A 13,653-nucleotide genomic window follows, 5' to 3' on the forward strand; every position below is an offset into this window, starting at 1 on the left:
CAAAACTCTGCCTTAAGCCCTAATTTTGCTAAAACACTCTACCTTGTGATGGCTCATAGTATTAGGCGAATGACAAAAATTAAAGAGCACTGCACTTGAAGGATAATCCGCACAAAAAAATCGGACTTTTGTGTGTGTTGCAACGGCCCAAAAAAACTGTATGTCAATTGAACGAGATTGAAGTAATCAGTAGGTCAATAATTTAAGCCCTAAGCTCATCGAATCATTTATTTGCTTTTTCTATCAAATGCAACGTGCAATCCTGTAGAAAACCTAAAATAGATTTTTAGTTTTTGCATTGAGCATCATAGTATTTCATGAATGTTTTTCTGTTTTTATTTTTAAATCTAAATGTTTTTGCTAAAGTTTCAGCAAGATGTGTGTTTCATAAAAGTGAAAATGCTGAATACTACCCAAATGTTAGCAAGAAGCTGTACAGGCAAATATGATACAAAATCTACATTCAGATTCATTTCTCAACTATGAAAATATTAGCTTGCTATTTGGAACTACAAGTGTAATATGTTTGATATCAGATTCCATCCTGCCCCAGTCTTTTTGTCAGATGGTGAAACAAAATTGAGCTGAAACATCTCCTTAGAAACATGTTCTCCTGTTTCGCAGAATCCAACAAGCTTCGCCACTATTTCTGCACTTTCACGTACATTTTCCATGTTAAGAGGATCTGACCATAGCTTATTCACAAGCTGTAGCCGTCTCCTCTGTTTTCCTTCGGGTGGAATGTCCCATTTCAAGTAAAGCATTTCCCTCTCTTCCGCAGTTAGCTTCGAGCTCACCCTTTTCGCTAGATATTCCCTCTCCTGCTTCAGTGCCTTGATACTGTATATTCAAAAGCAAAGCAGTGGTTATATTCCAAGGGTTGGTAATTTTCAACTAAAAGGCCTTATATAAAAGTTCAGATGAAATATGTGCACGGTGCTCCTGAAAGAATAATTTAGGGATGATTACATTTTTGGACAGCTCAAAAGAATAATCAGGTTGTGTATATTAAGTATAAACATATATATAATATAACTGTATTATACACACAATATACATAATCACTCTATAGGTTTGGTACACTTTGGGCAGCGCCCGTAATAAATTTTGGCCGATGGCCCAAAAATGAAAAGAGCCCAATAAATCTTACCTTGATGAGACATAGCCAGCAGGGTCATCACCCAAGAGTGCAGGGCTCGCGTTACCTAGGCCTGCTAAGTGATGGTCTAACCATGTCAACCTCCTAAGCTCAACTTCCATGTATATCTGATCTGATGGATCCCCTTTAAATAACATGTAAAATTGAGTACGGTGCACTAAAGACACATGACACAAATGCCACAACATTATAATTTGCTCCCTTTGATCCTCAAACACCAAGTGCCATGGCAATGGAGATTGATCGGTTATATCAGCTTCATCACTTGCAGCCTCATTTGCCTCCAACTCCAGCACCTGGTTTTACACGTCACAACAATTAGTTTAAATTAAATTTATGACTTATCAAAAGAGAAGGAAATTGTATATCTTGTCAAAATAGTCACAAGGTGAGTTTGAAGATAAATCCTAACCTGGCAAACAAGCAGCTGCTTTTGGTACTGTAGCTTAGCCACCCTTTCTTTCAGCTCAGTAACGTAAGCTTTAATACTCCGGATGTTCTCTTCAGCTGCTTTTTTAAACATCTTTGACATCTTCTTCATGTTAACAGAGTTTGACTGCCTTGATCCAGGAGTACCCTCCCTTGATGAGACACAACTTCTAATCGGAGTGCTTTTTTGGCTACAGAATGAATCACCATTATTGCATTCTGGTGCTCGGTTCTCAATCTCACTCGAAGGAGACATAGGAGAACATGGTGATCGAATTATATTTGGCATGTTACTGGTGTTGCTCAAGTTAAAAGGAAGCACCTTTTTCTTTTTTGGAGTCCTCAAATCAGCAGATTCCTGACAACTTGGGAGATGCATGACTAATTCGTCTATAGATCTCTGAACATTCTCAAGTTTCTGTTCTAAAGATGCAATGTTGTTTTCCTGCGATCTCAACCGTGCAATCTCTTCTTTCAAGCTGGCTTTATCTTTTATCTCAATTTGTTCAGGAACACAACTTATTTGTTGCAGTTCTTTGATTTCTGAGAACAACTTTGCAATGGTCTCTGTGGCCCCTTGGCTGCCAATTCTGTGAGATGCAAACTCTTTGTGAAGCAAATGAAGTGCATGATTTGCTTCATCACCAAGCTGCCTCTGTCTCATCTCAAGCTTTCGGATCTCGTGCACGAGCATAGATGGATTGGTCGAATTGGTAGACCTCCTCATCGCAGCCTGCCTGTCAAGTAACTTTTTCCTTCCCATGGTTGTAGTAGAAAGAGATCCGCCAGAAACTTCTTCATTTTCAGTTGTAAACGAAAGACATTTGACTACTTGTCGAGAAGGTCCATGGTGATCTGAACCCTGAAATGAGCAAAATGCCAACAAGTGTTACTTTTCAAGACTCAAATCGGCAAACAAAGATGAGAAATTAGGTGTTCTGTATAAACACATCGATTTTTTGTACCTTCAGCTCTTTCTTTGATCTTTCTTGTTCGAGCTGGGACTGTGCTAAGTCACGCTGACGTTTCAGCTCATTCATTTCCTCCTCCATCTGTATTCTCACAAATTTTAAGATAAAATTAGGTACAATGATTCATAAGTAAAAATATTAGCTTAGCAGTGAACTAGCTATTGCTTTTCTGTTTCTTGAACATATGTCTCTGAACTACAACAATTAACATTTTATTTTGAGAAAACATGAACATAATAATTCATAAGTGTAATACAATTGTGCTATGTCATCAAAGTTCAGATGTCTTCGTTGGAAAGAGGCCTATCTGCATGTTTACAGGCAAAATTAGAAGTTTTTTGTGTATGTTGAAGGATCTGCAAGAAGCATCTTACATTCTCACTACTCACCATCTGTGCAGGTGCATCTAGGCAAATGAAGTATTTGCGTAACACGGCTAATATTTGTAATTCTAGATTGTAAAGCTGTGATGAGATGCTGAGCTTCTGTTAATCTAGAGCTTTTAATTGGATCGTGCAATAAAAGAAGCAACTCTTCACCCATGAAAATGAGAAGCAGTACATGACTAATAGATGCTAGAAGTAATAACTTCAGAAAATGACAAAAGAGTTAATTCATTATGACAAAGTTATGATACTAGAAGTTTATGTTACTCGGACTCTTCAAAAATGTCGACGGATACATGTCGGATCCTCCAAAAGTAGTGCATTTTTGGAGGATCCAACAGGGGTGCGGCAGCCATTTTGGAGAGTCCGAGCAACTTAGCTAGAAGTGCTCACTAAAATGATGCTGGAAATCCAATACTACAGAAAAGTATTAGTGGTACCTGTTGGATTTTCCTCTCCTTCTCGATTAGCAGAGATCTTAAACACGGGGAGGCTGAAAGGTCAGGACTTCGGAGTTCTGCTTCAAGTCTGGAAACCTCCTGTTGTAAATGCTTCAGCAATTGCTTCTCGGCAATAACCTGGAAAATAGAAGGAAAACAAGAAAGGAGTAAAAAATGAAGGTCTTTGAATTATAGAATTACTAAGTAGAATGAGTATAGTGGATTACAGACCCCTGATTTTTATTGTAATGCAGGCTTACTTAATTAGGATAAAGATGAATACAGAAATGATATGTACCATAGAAGTTGTTTAGACTTTATATTACTACGAGATATCTTGTAGGTATAAACAATCACTAGGGGTTGTTTGGTATACAGTTGTAGAGGAAACAAACCGCTGGATAATTTAATAAAAATTTTGCTTGGCCTCCTGAAAATCCGCATATGCTAATTATTACCCATATAGGTTATACAAGAATCGGTGTACGTGTATTATTTTAAGCATAATAGAATATGGATAAGAGCACAGGTTTAGCAATACATGGAAAAGCAATGGTATGTAGGATAGAAGTTTTTTGGGCTTCACATCTACTCCTAAAGCAAATCCATATTTTACAGACTTAATTTACTCTGCGAGAAAACTTGTAGTCCTAAATAATCACTTAAGAGGTCGTTTGGTCTACGATTGCGGAGGAAAAAAAAAACTGCCACAAAATTTAAACATTTGGTTTGCCTCATTAAAATCCGCTCTCATACCGCATAAGTTATGTGAGAATTTGTGTACTATTTTAGGGCTTTTAGAATATTGGATAAGAAACTATTAGCTATACATGGATATCGGTGTTCTTTTTTTTTTTTTTTTTTTTGGGAATAAGGCTAGACATGCACATTAGTAACAAGACAAAAATGCTCTTTAAGCAAGTAAAATCCGCATAACAAATTAATTATTATTAACCCTTGTGGTCCTCCTTTCCTGACCCCCGCGCATACGGAAATTTTACAGTCTACCCCTTTATTAACTGTATAACAATCTCTGCAATATAATCTCCACATAACTAGTACGTGAACCAAACAACCCCTTAATTGTATATTGTTATTAATTGGTTATATTCAATTTTAAGGGGAAGAAAACAGGGAGAAATAAAAAAGTGACACGGTTCCTTAGAAGTCACTACTAGCTTTCAGATTAACCATAATCCCATACCATGTTTACTTGGGCAGTGGTTACAACTTCTTTGGCACTTGTTGCAAAGCACAGCGTGTTGCGTGATTGCTCCACATGACTTAAAGCAGGACTCATAGTGCAAACAATTGCTGTTCTTGAATTTCCACCGAGTGAAGGCTGCAATATCCTCGTCAATTTTGAATCTCTGTAGGGAATATGACCACTCCTCTTTCCGCCACTGCAAATGAAATTCAAGTAATGTCCCAAGGCTATTAACTGATTTATCATCAAATGGATTGTTCTCAAGTAACTGAATGTCATGGTTAGCTGGTGGAAGAAAAGGAAAAGAATATCGTGGTATTCAATTACCTTAGTTTTCTGATCACAGTGGTCAGTGTCAGCAAGCTCCGGTTAATATGGCTTCCTTCCTTTAACCTTGTACCATCTGCACTTGTTTGCAGGGCACGCTCGCTTCCCGCAAGATCCACAAGGTTCTACAGTATTACGAGTATTATATATTGGCATTTTATTCATGGCATTAGAAATATATAGTATCAGGTACAAAAGGTCCTCACCAGAGTTGCCAAGAAAGATTTTACACGCCCTGAGTTTTCCCTGATGCTGCTCTCAATGGTCTGAAAAGAAAGTCAAGATGTCAGCTGTATGGACAGGGTGCTAATAATTCATGTAGAAAGAATATGGATGGAAGGAGGTAAGATACATAATACGTCATAACAGTACAAACACAACATTAATTATTAGTACTATGAAGAATATTCCATATAAATCACCAAAATAATAACTGTTGTGATGCCACCTTAAGATGTCAGCTGTATGGACAGGGTGCTATAACTCATGTAAACATAATATAGATGGAAGGGGATAAGATACGTAATACATCAAAACATTACAAGCATGACATTTTTTACTAATATAAAGAATATTTCATATGAATCACGAAAATAAGAACTGCTGTGATGCCACTTTAGAAGTCCCAGGTCCCAGCATAGAAAGAGTCGGCAACCATATACAACAATTACTCGCCGTCTTGATAAATCGTTAAGGAGTTTGTCTTCTTAGATATTGGGTAGACTAGATTTGCTCCCTTCAACTAACAAATAGTACACAGTTCAAGTGGTCTAACCAAGTAAATAACAAGAATTTCAAAATGATGGTTTAGTCCAACTTTAGTTTTCTGGCCTACACAAATCGTATAATCTCCATCTATTCCATGTACGAATACTTTTAACTTAGTAGAAAAGGGACCAGCATCTTTTACCAGCTTGATAATCTGATGAGATCTTGAGCTTTTATCATTTAGAGCAGTTTCACCGACTTGTCTCTGGGCTGCAGCAAGCAACAAGTAATTTTAACCACAAGGTCAGTGAAAAATCCAGAACTTAAGAATATCGATTCTGAGGTTTCTAAGATAATGCAATTATGTATAATAAAAGAACATTTTGTTGAACCAAAACCATGTAACTTACCTTCACAAGTAGTAATTAAGGTCCTCAGATGTTGGCCATCCTTTACAATTTCTTCTACTAGTTTCTCTACAATAATACCTTTCTGCATTCACAGACGAAAATTTCAGGAAAGATTTATTTACAAGGAAATCCTAGTTAAGAAACTTGAAGTCATTATCAAAAGGTACTTGTTTACCTCTGGATCATCCAACAGGCGAAGTGAGCCAGAGTCACGATTCAAGAGGTCTACTACCGTCTCATTATATATTTCTAAAGCAGAAAATTTCAGCACAAAGTCTCTCTCAGTAGTCTGTAATGCAGGAAAAAAACAACAACCAGATATCAGCACCACAACTTCTCAATCATAGAACAAACAAAGGATTCTGGAGAAAGTATGATTTACAGATTTGATGTGCTCATAAATGTCGGTGACAGCACTTTCAGTTATTCCCCTCATTGTGAAAGTCTTCCCACTACTTGTCTGTCCATATGCAAATATGGTTGCTGCAAAAGAAGCATGAGAATGATTGAAAGGTCTCTGTTCAAACAATAAATCAAGTGAAATAAAATGTACAGTGGTTCAACCATTTATGCCATTTAGAGCAGAGAGAGCAACATCTCTAGCCCCTTGTTCATAAACCTTGCTAGTTGAACACGTCGGGTCAAAGACATAATCTGGCACGGAAAAAGACCATGTAAGCAGACAAAACTCTAAAGTCCAAACCTATAAAACAAGGAGCAATTTAAATTTATTCAACCTACCAAATGAATAAGGACCGGTGTGCCTTTCATGGTTTAGGTTCTTCGAAACAATAGTTTGTTCATCAGGGAAATCCCAGGCAACAAGATCATAGGCTGCTTGTTCTTTTGGGTTTAGAGGCCTCACACGAATCGTGACAAGGATTTTCTCCTCGCGAAACTTTGACGGGGTCGTCCTTCTACTGCCTGGAACACGAGAAGGTGTCCTTCCAATCTTTGATAATGGTGTTGTTACTGGTGTGCCTATCACCATCTTTGTGAACTATATCATCCTATTAAAAAATCATTATAAATCACTGAAATACAACTATTGGGCCCATGACTGAAAGCATAAAATTAAGCACCCATTCTTAACATAAAATTATCAAACCATACACCAAAGTTGCCAACTAAATTTCAAGAAAATAGCAAAAAGAGCATAATTTACCGTAATACAACTCTAACTCAAACTCTCTTAAACCAATAAAGCAAAGCATAAAGAAAACCAAAACCCACGATTTTAATTTTTAAACAAGAAAATGTTTCCCTTGCACCCAAAATTTTAAACAAGAAAAGAAGGTTTCTCAAAAAAGCGATTTTTGAAAGATAATTTTGTTATCATCAACTCATTTCAAGCATAGTAATCAAACGAAACCCAGACGCATAATATCATCTTTGTGAACTATACCATCATTATATTATAAATCACTAAACAGGCATAAAATAAAAATATTGGGTCCCTTCTTAACATGAAATTATCAAACGCTAACTAAAATTCAAGAAAATAGAAAAAGATAACATAATGTAATGTAACTTAAGCTCCTTAAAACCACTAAATCAAAGCATAAAGAAATGCAGAACCCACGATTTTAAACAAGAAAAAAGTTAATCTTACAAAGAAGCTTTCTTGAAAAGATAATTTTGTTATCATTTCAACGAAAAAAGTAGTAATCAAGGAATAAAATAGTAATGAAGTAAAATTAAGTGTGTGGAGATGATACACAAGCATGAAATGGGAAATGAGACTTACAACAAGAAATGGCATGCAAGTTGATGAAGTAAACTGTAATTAAAAAATGGAAAGAATGATATTTGGAGAAGATTTTTCAGGTTTTGTGTTGTTGAGAGAAAATTTTGAGGGAGAGAGAGAGAGAGTAACGGCTAGTTCGAATCTATTTTAACAAAATATTACTTCCGTTTCCGTACGCTTAGCGCACCTGAAAGACGTTGATTTATTTATATCTGGATCGGAGCCTTTTAGGTGATATATTAATGTATTTTGAAATTGTTTGGGTTCAGAATACACTTTTGTCCCTCAAGTTTTTTGTTCATCACATATATATAGCCCAACATTTCAACTAATTTCACTCATAATAAGTACTTACACTTTAGTCCCCTGTTGATTTGCTAAAAGTAGAGTTAGAAGCTTGGACTCAAAATTAACCACCATAATCACTCAATTTTGTTTTGTCTTTCAACAGTCGCTCAACTTTGTCTAGTTAGTTTCTATGTCCAATTTAGCCAGAAATATAATTTCCGGTACTTATATAATGACGTGACAACTATAATTTAAATTCATTTTAGATCCAATTCATCATAATTAGTGAATATAATACTTAATTTTAGAATATTAATCATCATGTTTATACGAGATACAACAACAACATGCTGAACATAGAAATTGTGGCACACACATGTGGGATTACACTAACATGTTGTTGTTGTATCTTGTATAAGTATATATTTATATTTTCATTATTTTTATGTTTTAGTGATGAATAATATTATAAAATTTAGTATTATTTACACTAATTATGATGAATTATATTCTAAATGTTGATTTTAATTTTTCAAAATATTCGTTTACTCAAAATTTATAATTGTCACGTCTCTTTTCTTATTTGGCAACTCTTTAATTTAAACTTTCCTCATGACATATTTAAGTCCATAAGATTAAAGAACATTTTACATATATTTAGTTTAAGAACACAAAATTCAAAAGTCTACTTTACTTTCTTAAACTTCGTGCCAAGTCAAAACCAGACAAACAAAGGGAGTAATTTTTGTTTTCAAAGTAAAAGATGGTATTTGGAAATTGGAGTTATGTTTGGTCATGAATACAGAGTTGTTTTTGTATTTTTGTGAGTGATAAGAAGTGAAATAAAATGAAAGCAACTTTTGGTGTTTTTCAAATTCCGAAAAAATCCAGAATTTTATGTCCAAACATGATTTCCGAAATTCAACTCCGAAAAAAAAAAGTAAAAAATATTCATGGCCAAATGGCCATTAAGACTACAGACTATATTTTGGATTATGAGGTGCTTGATTCATTCTCCGTGTTGTTTGTGTCTCGAATTCTGTGAATCTAGTAGGTTTTGGGACCCACTTTTCTTGTAAGCTTTGGGAAACCATTCCTTGTAGGATTATGAACATCCATATAAAGGAGTTGTAATTGATGATATCTTGTAGTGTGCTACTCTTCTCATTCACTGTGAAAAGATCTCTTTGCTTCTGCCCCAAGGATTAGGTTTGGTCGAACCCTGTTAAATCCTTGTGTTATTTTTTCTTCTCTATTTTTGCTTTGATTTGTGATCGTGCGCTACCCCAGATGCCTATTGATATCTCTTAATAATGCAATTGGAACTTATGACAAGTATTGGTGATAAGAATCGATTTGGGAAAAACACCAAATCAAAACGCAAACGCGGAAAATTAAGATAGATAGAAATAGAGGGATGAGAATTGAAGAAATTGGATGAGAAAAGAGGGATAAAAGCAAGACCCAATTAGGATTGGATTAATGGGCAAACTTGAATATATGAAATCCAAACCCTCCCATTTGAATTCAACCTAAGAGAATCTATACTATTTGAAATCAAGGCAAGAAAAATTCAATTGATATCCACAAATGAACAACTCTTCATGAAATCAATGGACAATTGGTTCATAAGCCAACAATGGACCAAAAGGCTAGTAAGCCTACAAACTATGATAATCCTATCTACAAACTATGATAATCCTTTCAACTCTCAATTTATCATAATTTATAAGCTCATTAATGAAATAAACTAAGTAGAGTATTTATACTACTAGGCTAAAGAAGACTAGACTAACTATTACAAAAATACCCTTATTGAAGTAAGAGCCTTGTTTGATAGTCTTCTTTAGGGGAAAATGACCTAATAATACGTATTTAAAACTCTATATTACAAAACATAAGGATACTTTTTCTTATTTACAAAACATACCAATAAAATTACAAAGCATACCAAATTTGGGCTTAATTAGATACCCACAATTTTAGGCTTTATTTAAGAAAGAAAATCTGATTTTAAATGTGGACTTAATTATAGGATAGTTACCATTCAACTTCTTATTCTTTTTAAAAGTATTTTTCTCTCTCTCTCTCTCTCTCTCTCCCTCCCTCTATGATAGACACTATTTTCATACCAAAAATTCATCTTCTCTCCTAGTATAAATTTTCAAACCAATATTACAAAGTATTTTTGATTACTAACTTGTGTATTAATTGTATATAAAAATTGATTTGTATCGTTTTGAGATATATATGATCATTGTGTGTTTTGAAAATCTGTATAAATTATATAAACTGTAGTTTTAAAAAATGTTGAAAACTAATATATGTATATATATATATATATATATATATATATATATATATATATATATATATATATATATGTGTGTGTGTGTGTGTGTGAAATGTGTATGGAGTCTCATATATGTCATATTTTAGATATATGCGGCACAATGTGTATGAAATATGAACAAATTCGATATCAATTAGTCTTAAAAATGTTGAAAACTGATATGTGTATGAAATGTGGATGGAATTTGGTTTGTATCAATCAGAAAACTTATTATACATATATACTTTCTCATAATCTATGCATATTTTGATCAGATTTTACGTAATTTATATGTACTTTATCATAGTCACAATGTACATACAACTTTTATACATATTTCATACGTAGAAATTATAACGAATTTATACATTTATACATATTGCATACAAAAATTAATATATATTTATTTCTAGTGTATGAACTTTGTATGGAATTTGGTTTGTATCAATTACAAGTTTATTATACATATTTTTCTCAAAATTTATACATACTTTGATTAGATTTTATACAATTTATATGTACTTTATAATAATCAAAATACACATACAATTTTTATACGTATTTCATAGATAAAAATTATAAGAATCTATACAGTTATACATATTTCATATAAAAATTATACATATATATTTTTTGGTGTATGAACTTTTTACATAAAAAAATACCGATTATAAAATCCCAACTACACACCTAACCTTGGTTGGTCCTATTACTTTTCGGTGAGTAAAAGACAACCCCCAATTATTAACGAGTGTGGAGAAAATTTTAATTTCCCCTTTTTATTAATTTCCCCCCTTCCTCCATCCATCTACTCTTCTTCTTAAAAAAAAAAAAAAATCTCTCAATTTTCCATACTCCATTTTAAATATAGGATCCGAAAACCCATTTAATATTCTCCTTCATCTTCATCATCATCTTCATCAACATCATCATCTTCGTCATCATCATCATCATCTTCTTCATTAGGAGTTGAAAAAAAAAATCACACCAACTTCCTCAAATCTGATCCAAAAAAACCCAAATGTGAAAAGAAGCTTCCTAACACCAAGTAGAACAAAGTTCATCCTTTAATTTGATCAAACAATATTTAAAGAAACCCATCTTCTAAAAATTCTTGAATGAGAGAGAAACAACTCCAAGCAACAAGTAGCAACTCCAAACAAGCAACTTCCAAATTTTCTTTAACAAGATTAGATTTTCATTTTTTTTTTCCAGATTTTCGTTTTTTTTTTTTTTTTTTTTTTTTTTTGAATTTGATTTGGAAAACAATGATTATAAGAATAATCACTATCCTAGCTCTAAATTTATTTATTATTTTGACCAAAAAAATGGAGATTATTAAATAAAAATTTGTAAATAAAAATGGAGGGAATTTAAATTTACCTATGATTATGTGGCATCTACGTAATTGGCGCTCAAAACACACATCTTGATATAACGCGCCAGCGTATTCACGCTCTTGTCCACATCGGCAAGAAAAAGGGCATTTTAAAAAATTTGTCCAGGGGGTAATAGTAGGTGTGTAGTTGGGGTTTTGGTCAAACGTTGGGGGGTATTTTGAGTATTATCTCAACTTTTTACATAAAAATTACCGATTATAATGGACTTTTTGAGTAAAAGTTGGAGAAAATTAGGTAACAACATCTCTTAATTTTGAATGGGGAGAGAAAATATGGATGAAATAAGGAAAATATATCTCTAAATTTTGAATGGAGAGAGAAAAAGAGGATAAAATAAGTAAAAAGCTTCCTTACCTTATTTAATGTGTTTTATTTGCTTCTTTTTAATTTATAATCATCTTAAATATATCATGTACATAGATGTTTTTTGCCCCTTCTTTAGGGATAATGGCTTGAATTGCGAAAATAGCCTCTTGCATAGCCAGCCACCATAGTGCTCCACCATCTTATCTTCGCTCCACACGACCAAGCAATCATTCGTACGTTATATGCTTGATTTGGCTCATGTGTGCTCCTCGGGATCGTATCATTTGGTTCGCCTACCGGGTTGGGGTCAGGTGCCATCGCGACTTAGATAAATTTGGTCATGAAAAAGTGATGCCAAAGCTTTAGGTTCACCACAATTATGAGTCATGCGCAATGTCTAGTATAGTTTTGTGTATCGGTACAGACACGTTTGTTATCTTTGAAAGGCTATTAAATATCTTAGAAATTCCCTTTCTTTCTTTCCTTATTAGGCGTTCTTGTTTCACCTTGAATTCTAAATCTTTTTGTTGCTCTTTCTCACATTTGGTGAGAACACGTGGATTAGCGGTTTAGCGAGAGGCCACATTTCAGGCCAGGGCTGCTACTAGAGGTAGAGGTGGAGGCAGGGGACGGGTTGGGGCTCATATGACCCGCACAATATCACTTTCTAGAGGCTGAGTACCAGCTGTTGCTCGAGGTTATGATAGAGCTGTGTTGGTTGATCCACCAGCAGTTCACGATGATAAGCCGATTCAAGGAGTAGAGACAGGGCCAACTTAGGTCCCAGAGGATTTTATCGCAACACCTGTGCCTCAAGAGACATTGGTATGGATCACGAGTTTCTTAGAGAGCATGACACAAGAAGGGGTCATATCTGTGACACCACGAGGGGGAGCATAGTTTGTTCAGCAATTTGCTCCAGCCTCTAGTTTATCAAGATCTAGGGGTTCAGCCAACTGCGGCAGCACCTCAGCCTATGGGTGCTTCACCTCCCATTATTGCTCCATATCATAAGAGGCCGGATAGGTTCAGAAGGTTGCTCCCTCCAATAGGGATCCTTCTACTAATGCTTAGGAGATTCTTCAGGTCTTTCGTTGATCTACTAAGTGGAACTCCAGAAAATTTTCCTCAAGTTTGAAATGATGTTAGTAGACTCAAGGAAATTGTTTTGAGTATGAAATGGTGCAAATGGATATCCAAAAAAGGTGCAATGAAATTCGTAAAAAAAAAAAAAAAAAAATTGAGTTTGAATGGTATAAGTGGAGTGTTATGAAGTTATTTGCATTTGCATACGTTAAACCATGCACCTTTTCTATTTGTTGCTCCATTGTTGACAAATCGAATTGGTTTCGGATCAGTTTGGGCTAAAATATGCACAAGTTAGTTGTTTTCTCTAAGAACGTAAAAAGACAAGACAAAAAACAATCATAATACGTATACGGATTGCGGGGTAAAACATCAATCACTACATATACACTACCCGTATATGTATATTGAAGTTATGTGACGAAAAAAAAATCTTGAGAAGGGAGAAGGGAAAAAC

At 34.5% G+C, this 13,653-nt stretch overlaps 1 protein-coding gene across 1 annotated transcript; it reads right to left on the reverse strand.

The window, feature by feature from the left end:
- Window positions 1-383: 383 nt before the first annotated feature.
- Window positions 384-7,927, reverse strand: LOC132037090 (kinesin-like protein NACK2). Its single transcript, XM_059427550.1, has 15 exons — window positions 7,785-7,927; window positions 6,779-7,047; window positions 6,602-6,691; window positions 6,420-6,520; window positions 6,213-6,326; window positions 6,038-6,119; window positions 5,830-5,897; window positions 5,126-5,185; window positions 4,920-5,044; window positions 4,590-4,788; window positions 3,386-3,523; window positions 2,554-2,640; window positions 1,572-2,450; window positions 1,151-1,455; window positions 384-840 (listed from the first exon to the last, which is right to left on the reverse strand). The coding sequence occupies exons 2-15, from the start codon at window positions 7,026-7,028 to the stop codon at window positions 510-512; spliced, it is 2,829 nt and encodes a 942-aa protein (XP_059283533.1). The 5' UTR covers window positions 7,029-7,047; window positions 7,785-7,927; the 3' UTR covers window positions 384-509.
- Between the last annotated feature and the right edge of the window lie 5,726 nt (window positions 7,928-13,653).

Source organism: Lycium ferocissimum, chromosome 11 (assembly GCF_029784015.1).
Source record: "Lycium ferocissimum isolate CSIRO_LF1 chromosome 11, AGI_CSIRO_Lferr_CH_V1, whole genome shotgun sequence".
NCBI classification, from domain to species: Eukaryota; Viridiplantae; Streptophyta; class Magnoliopsida; order Solanales; family Solanaceae; genus Lycium; species Lycium ferocissimum.

Excerpts from the sequence above, each read along its gene's own strand:
- LOC132037090 (XM_059427550.1), bottom strand. The coding sequence starts at position 7,028 with ATGGTGATAGGCACACCAGTAACAACACCATTATCAAAGATTGGAAGG. Across the intron at positions 6,327-6,419 it reads TTTATGAGCACATCAAATCT|ACTACTGAGAGAGACTTTGT; the intron begins GTAAATCATACT and ends CCTGCATTACAG. Across the intron at positions 1,456-1,571 it reads AGCAGCTGCTTGTTTGCCAG|GTGCTGGAGTTGGAGGCAAA; the intron begins GTTAGGATTTAT and ends GTGTAAAACCAG.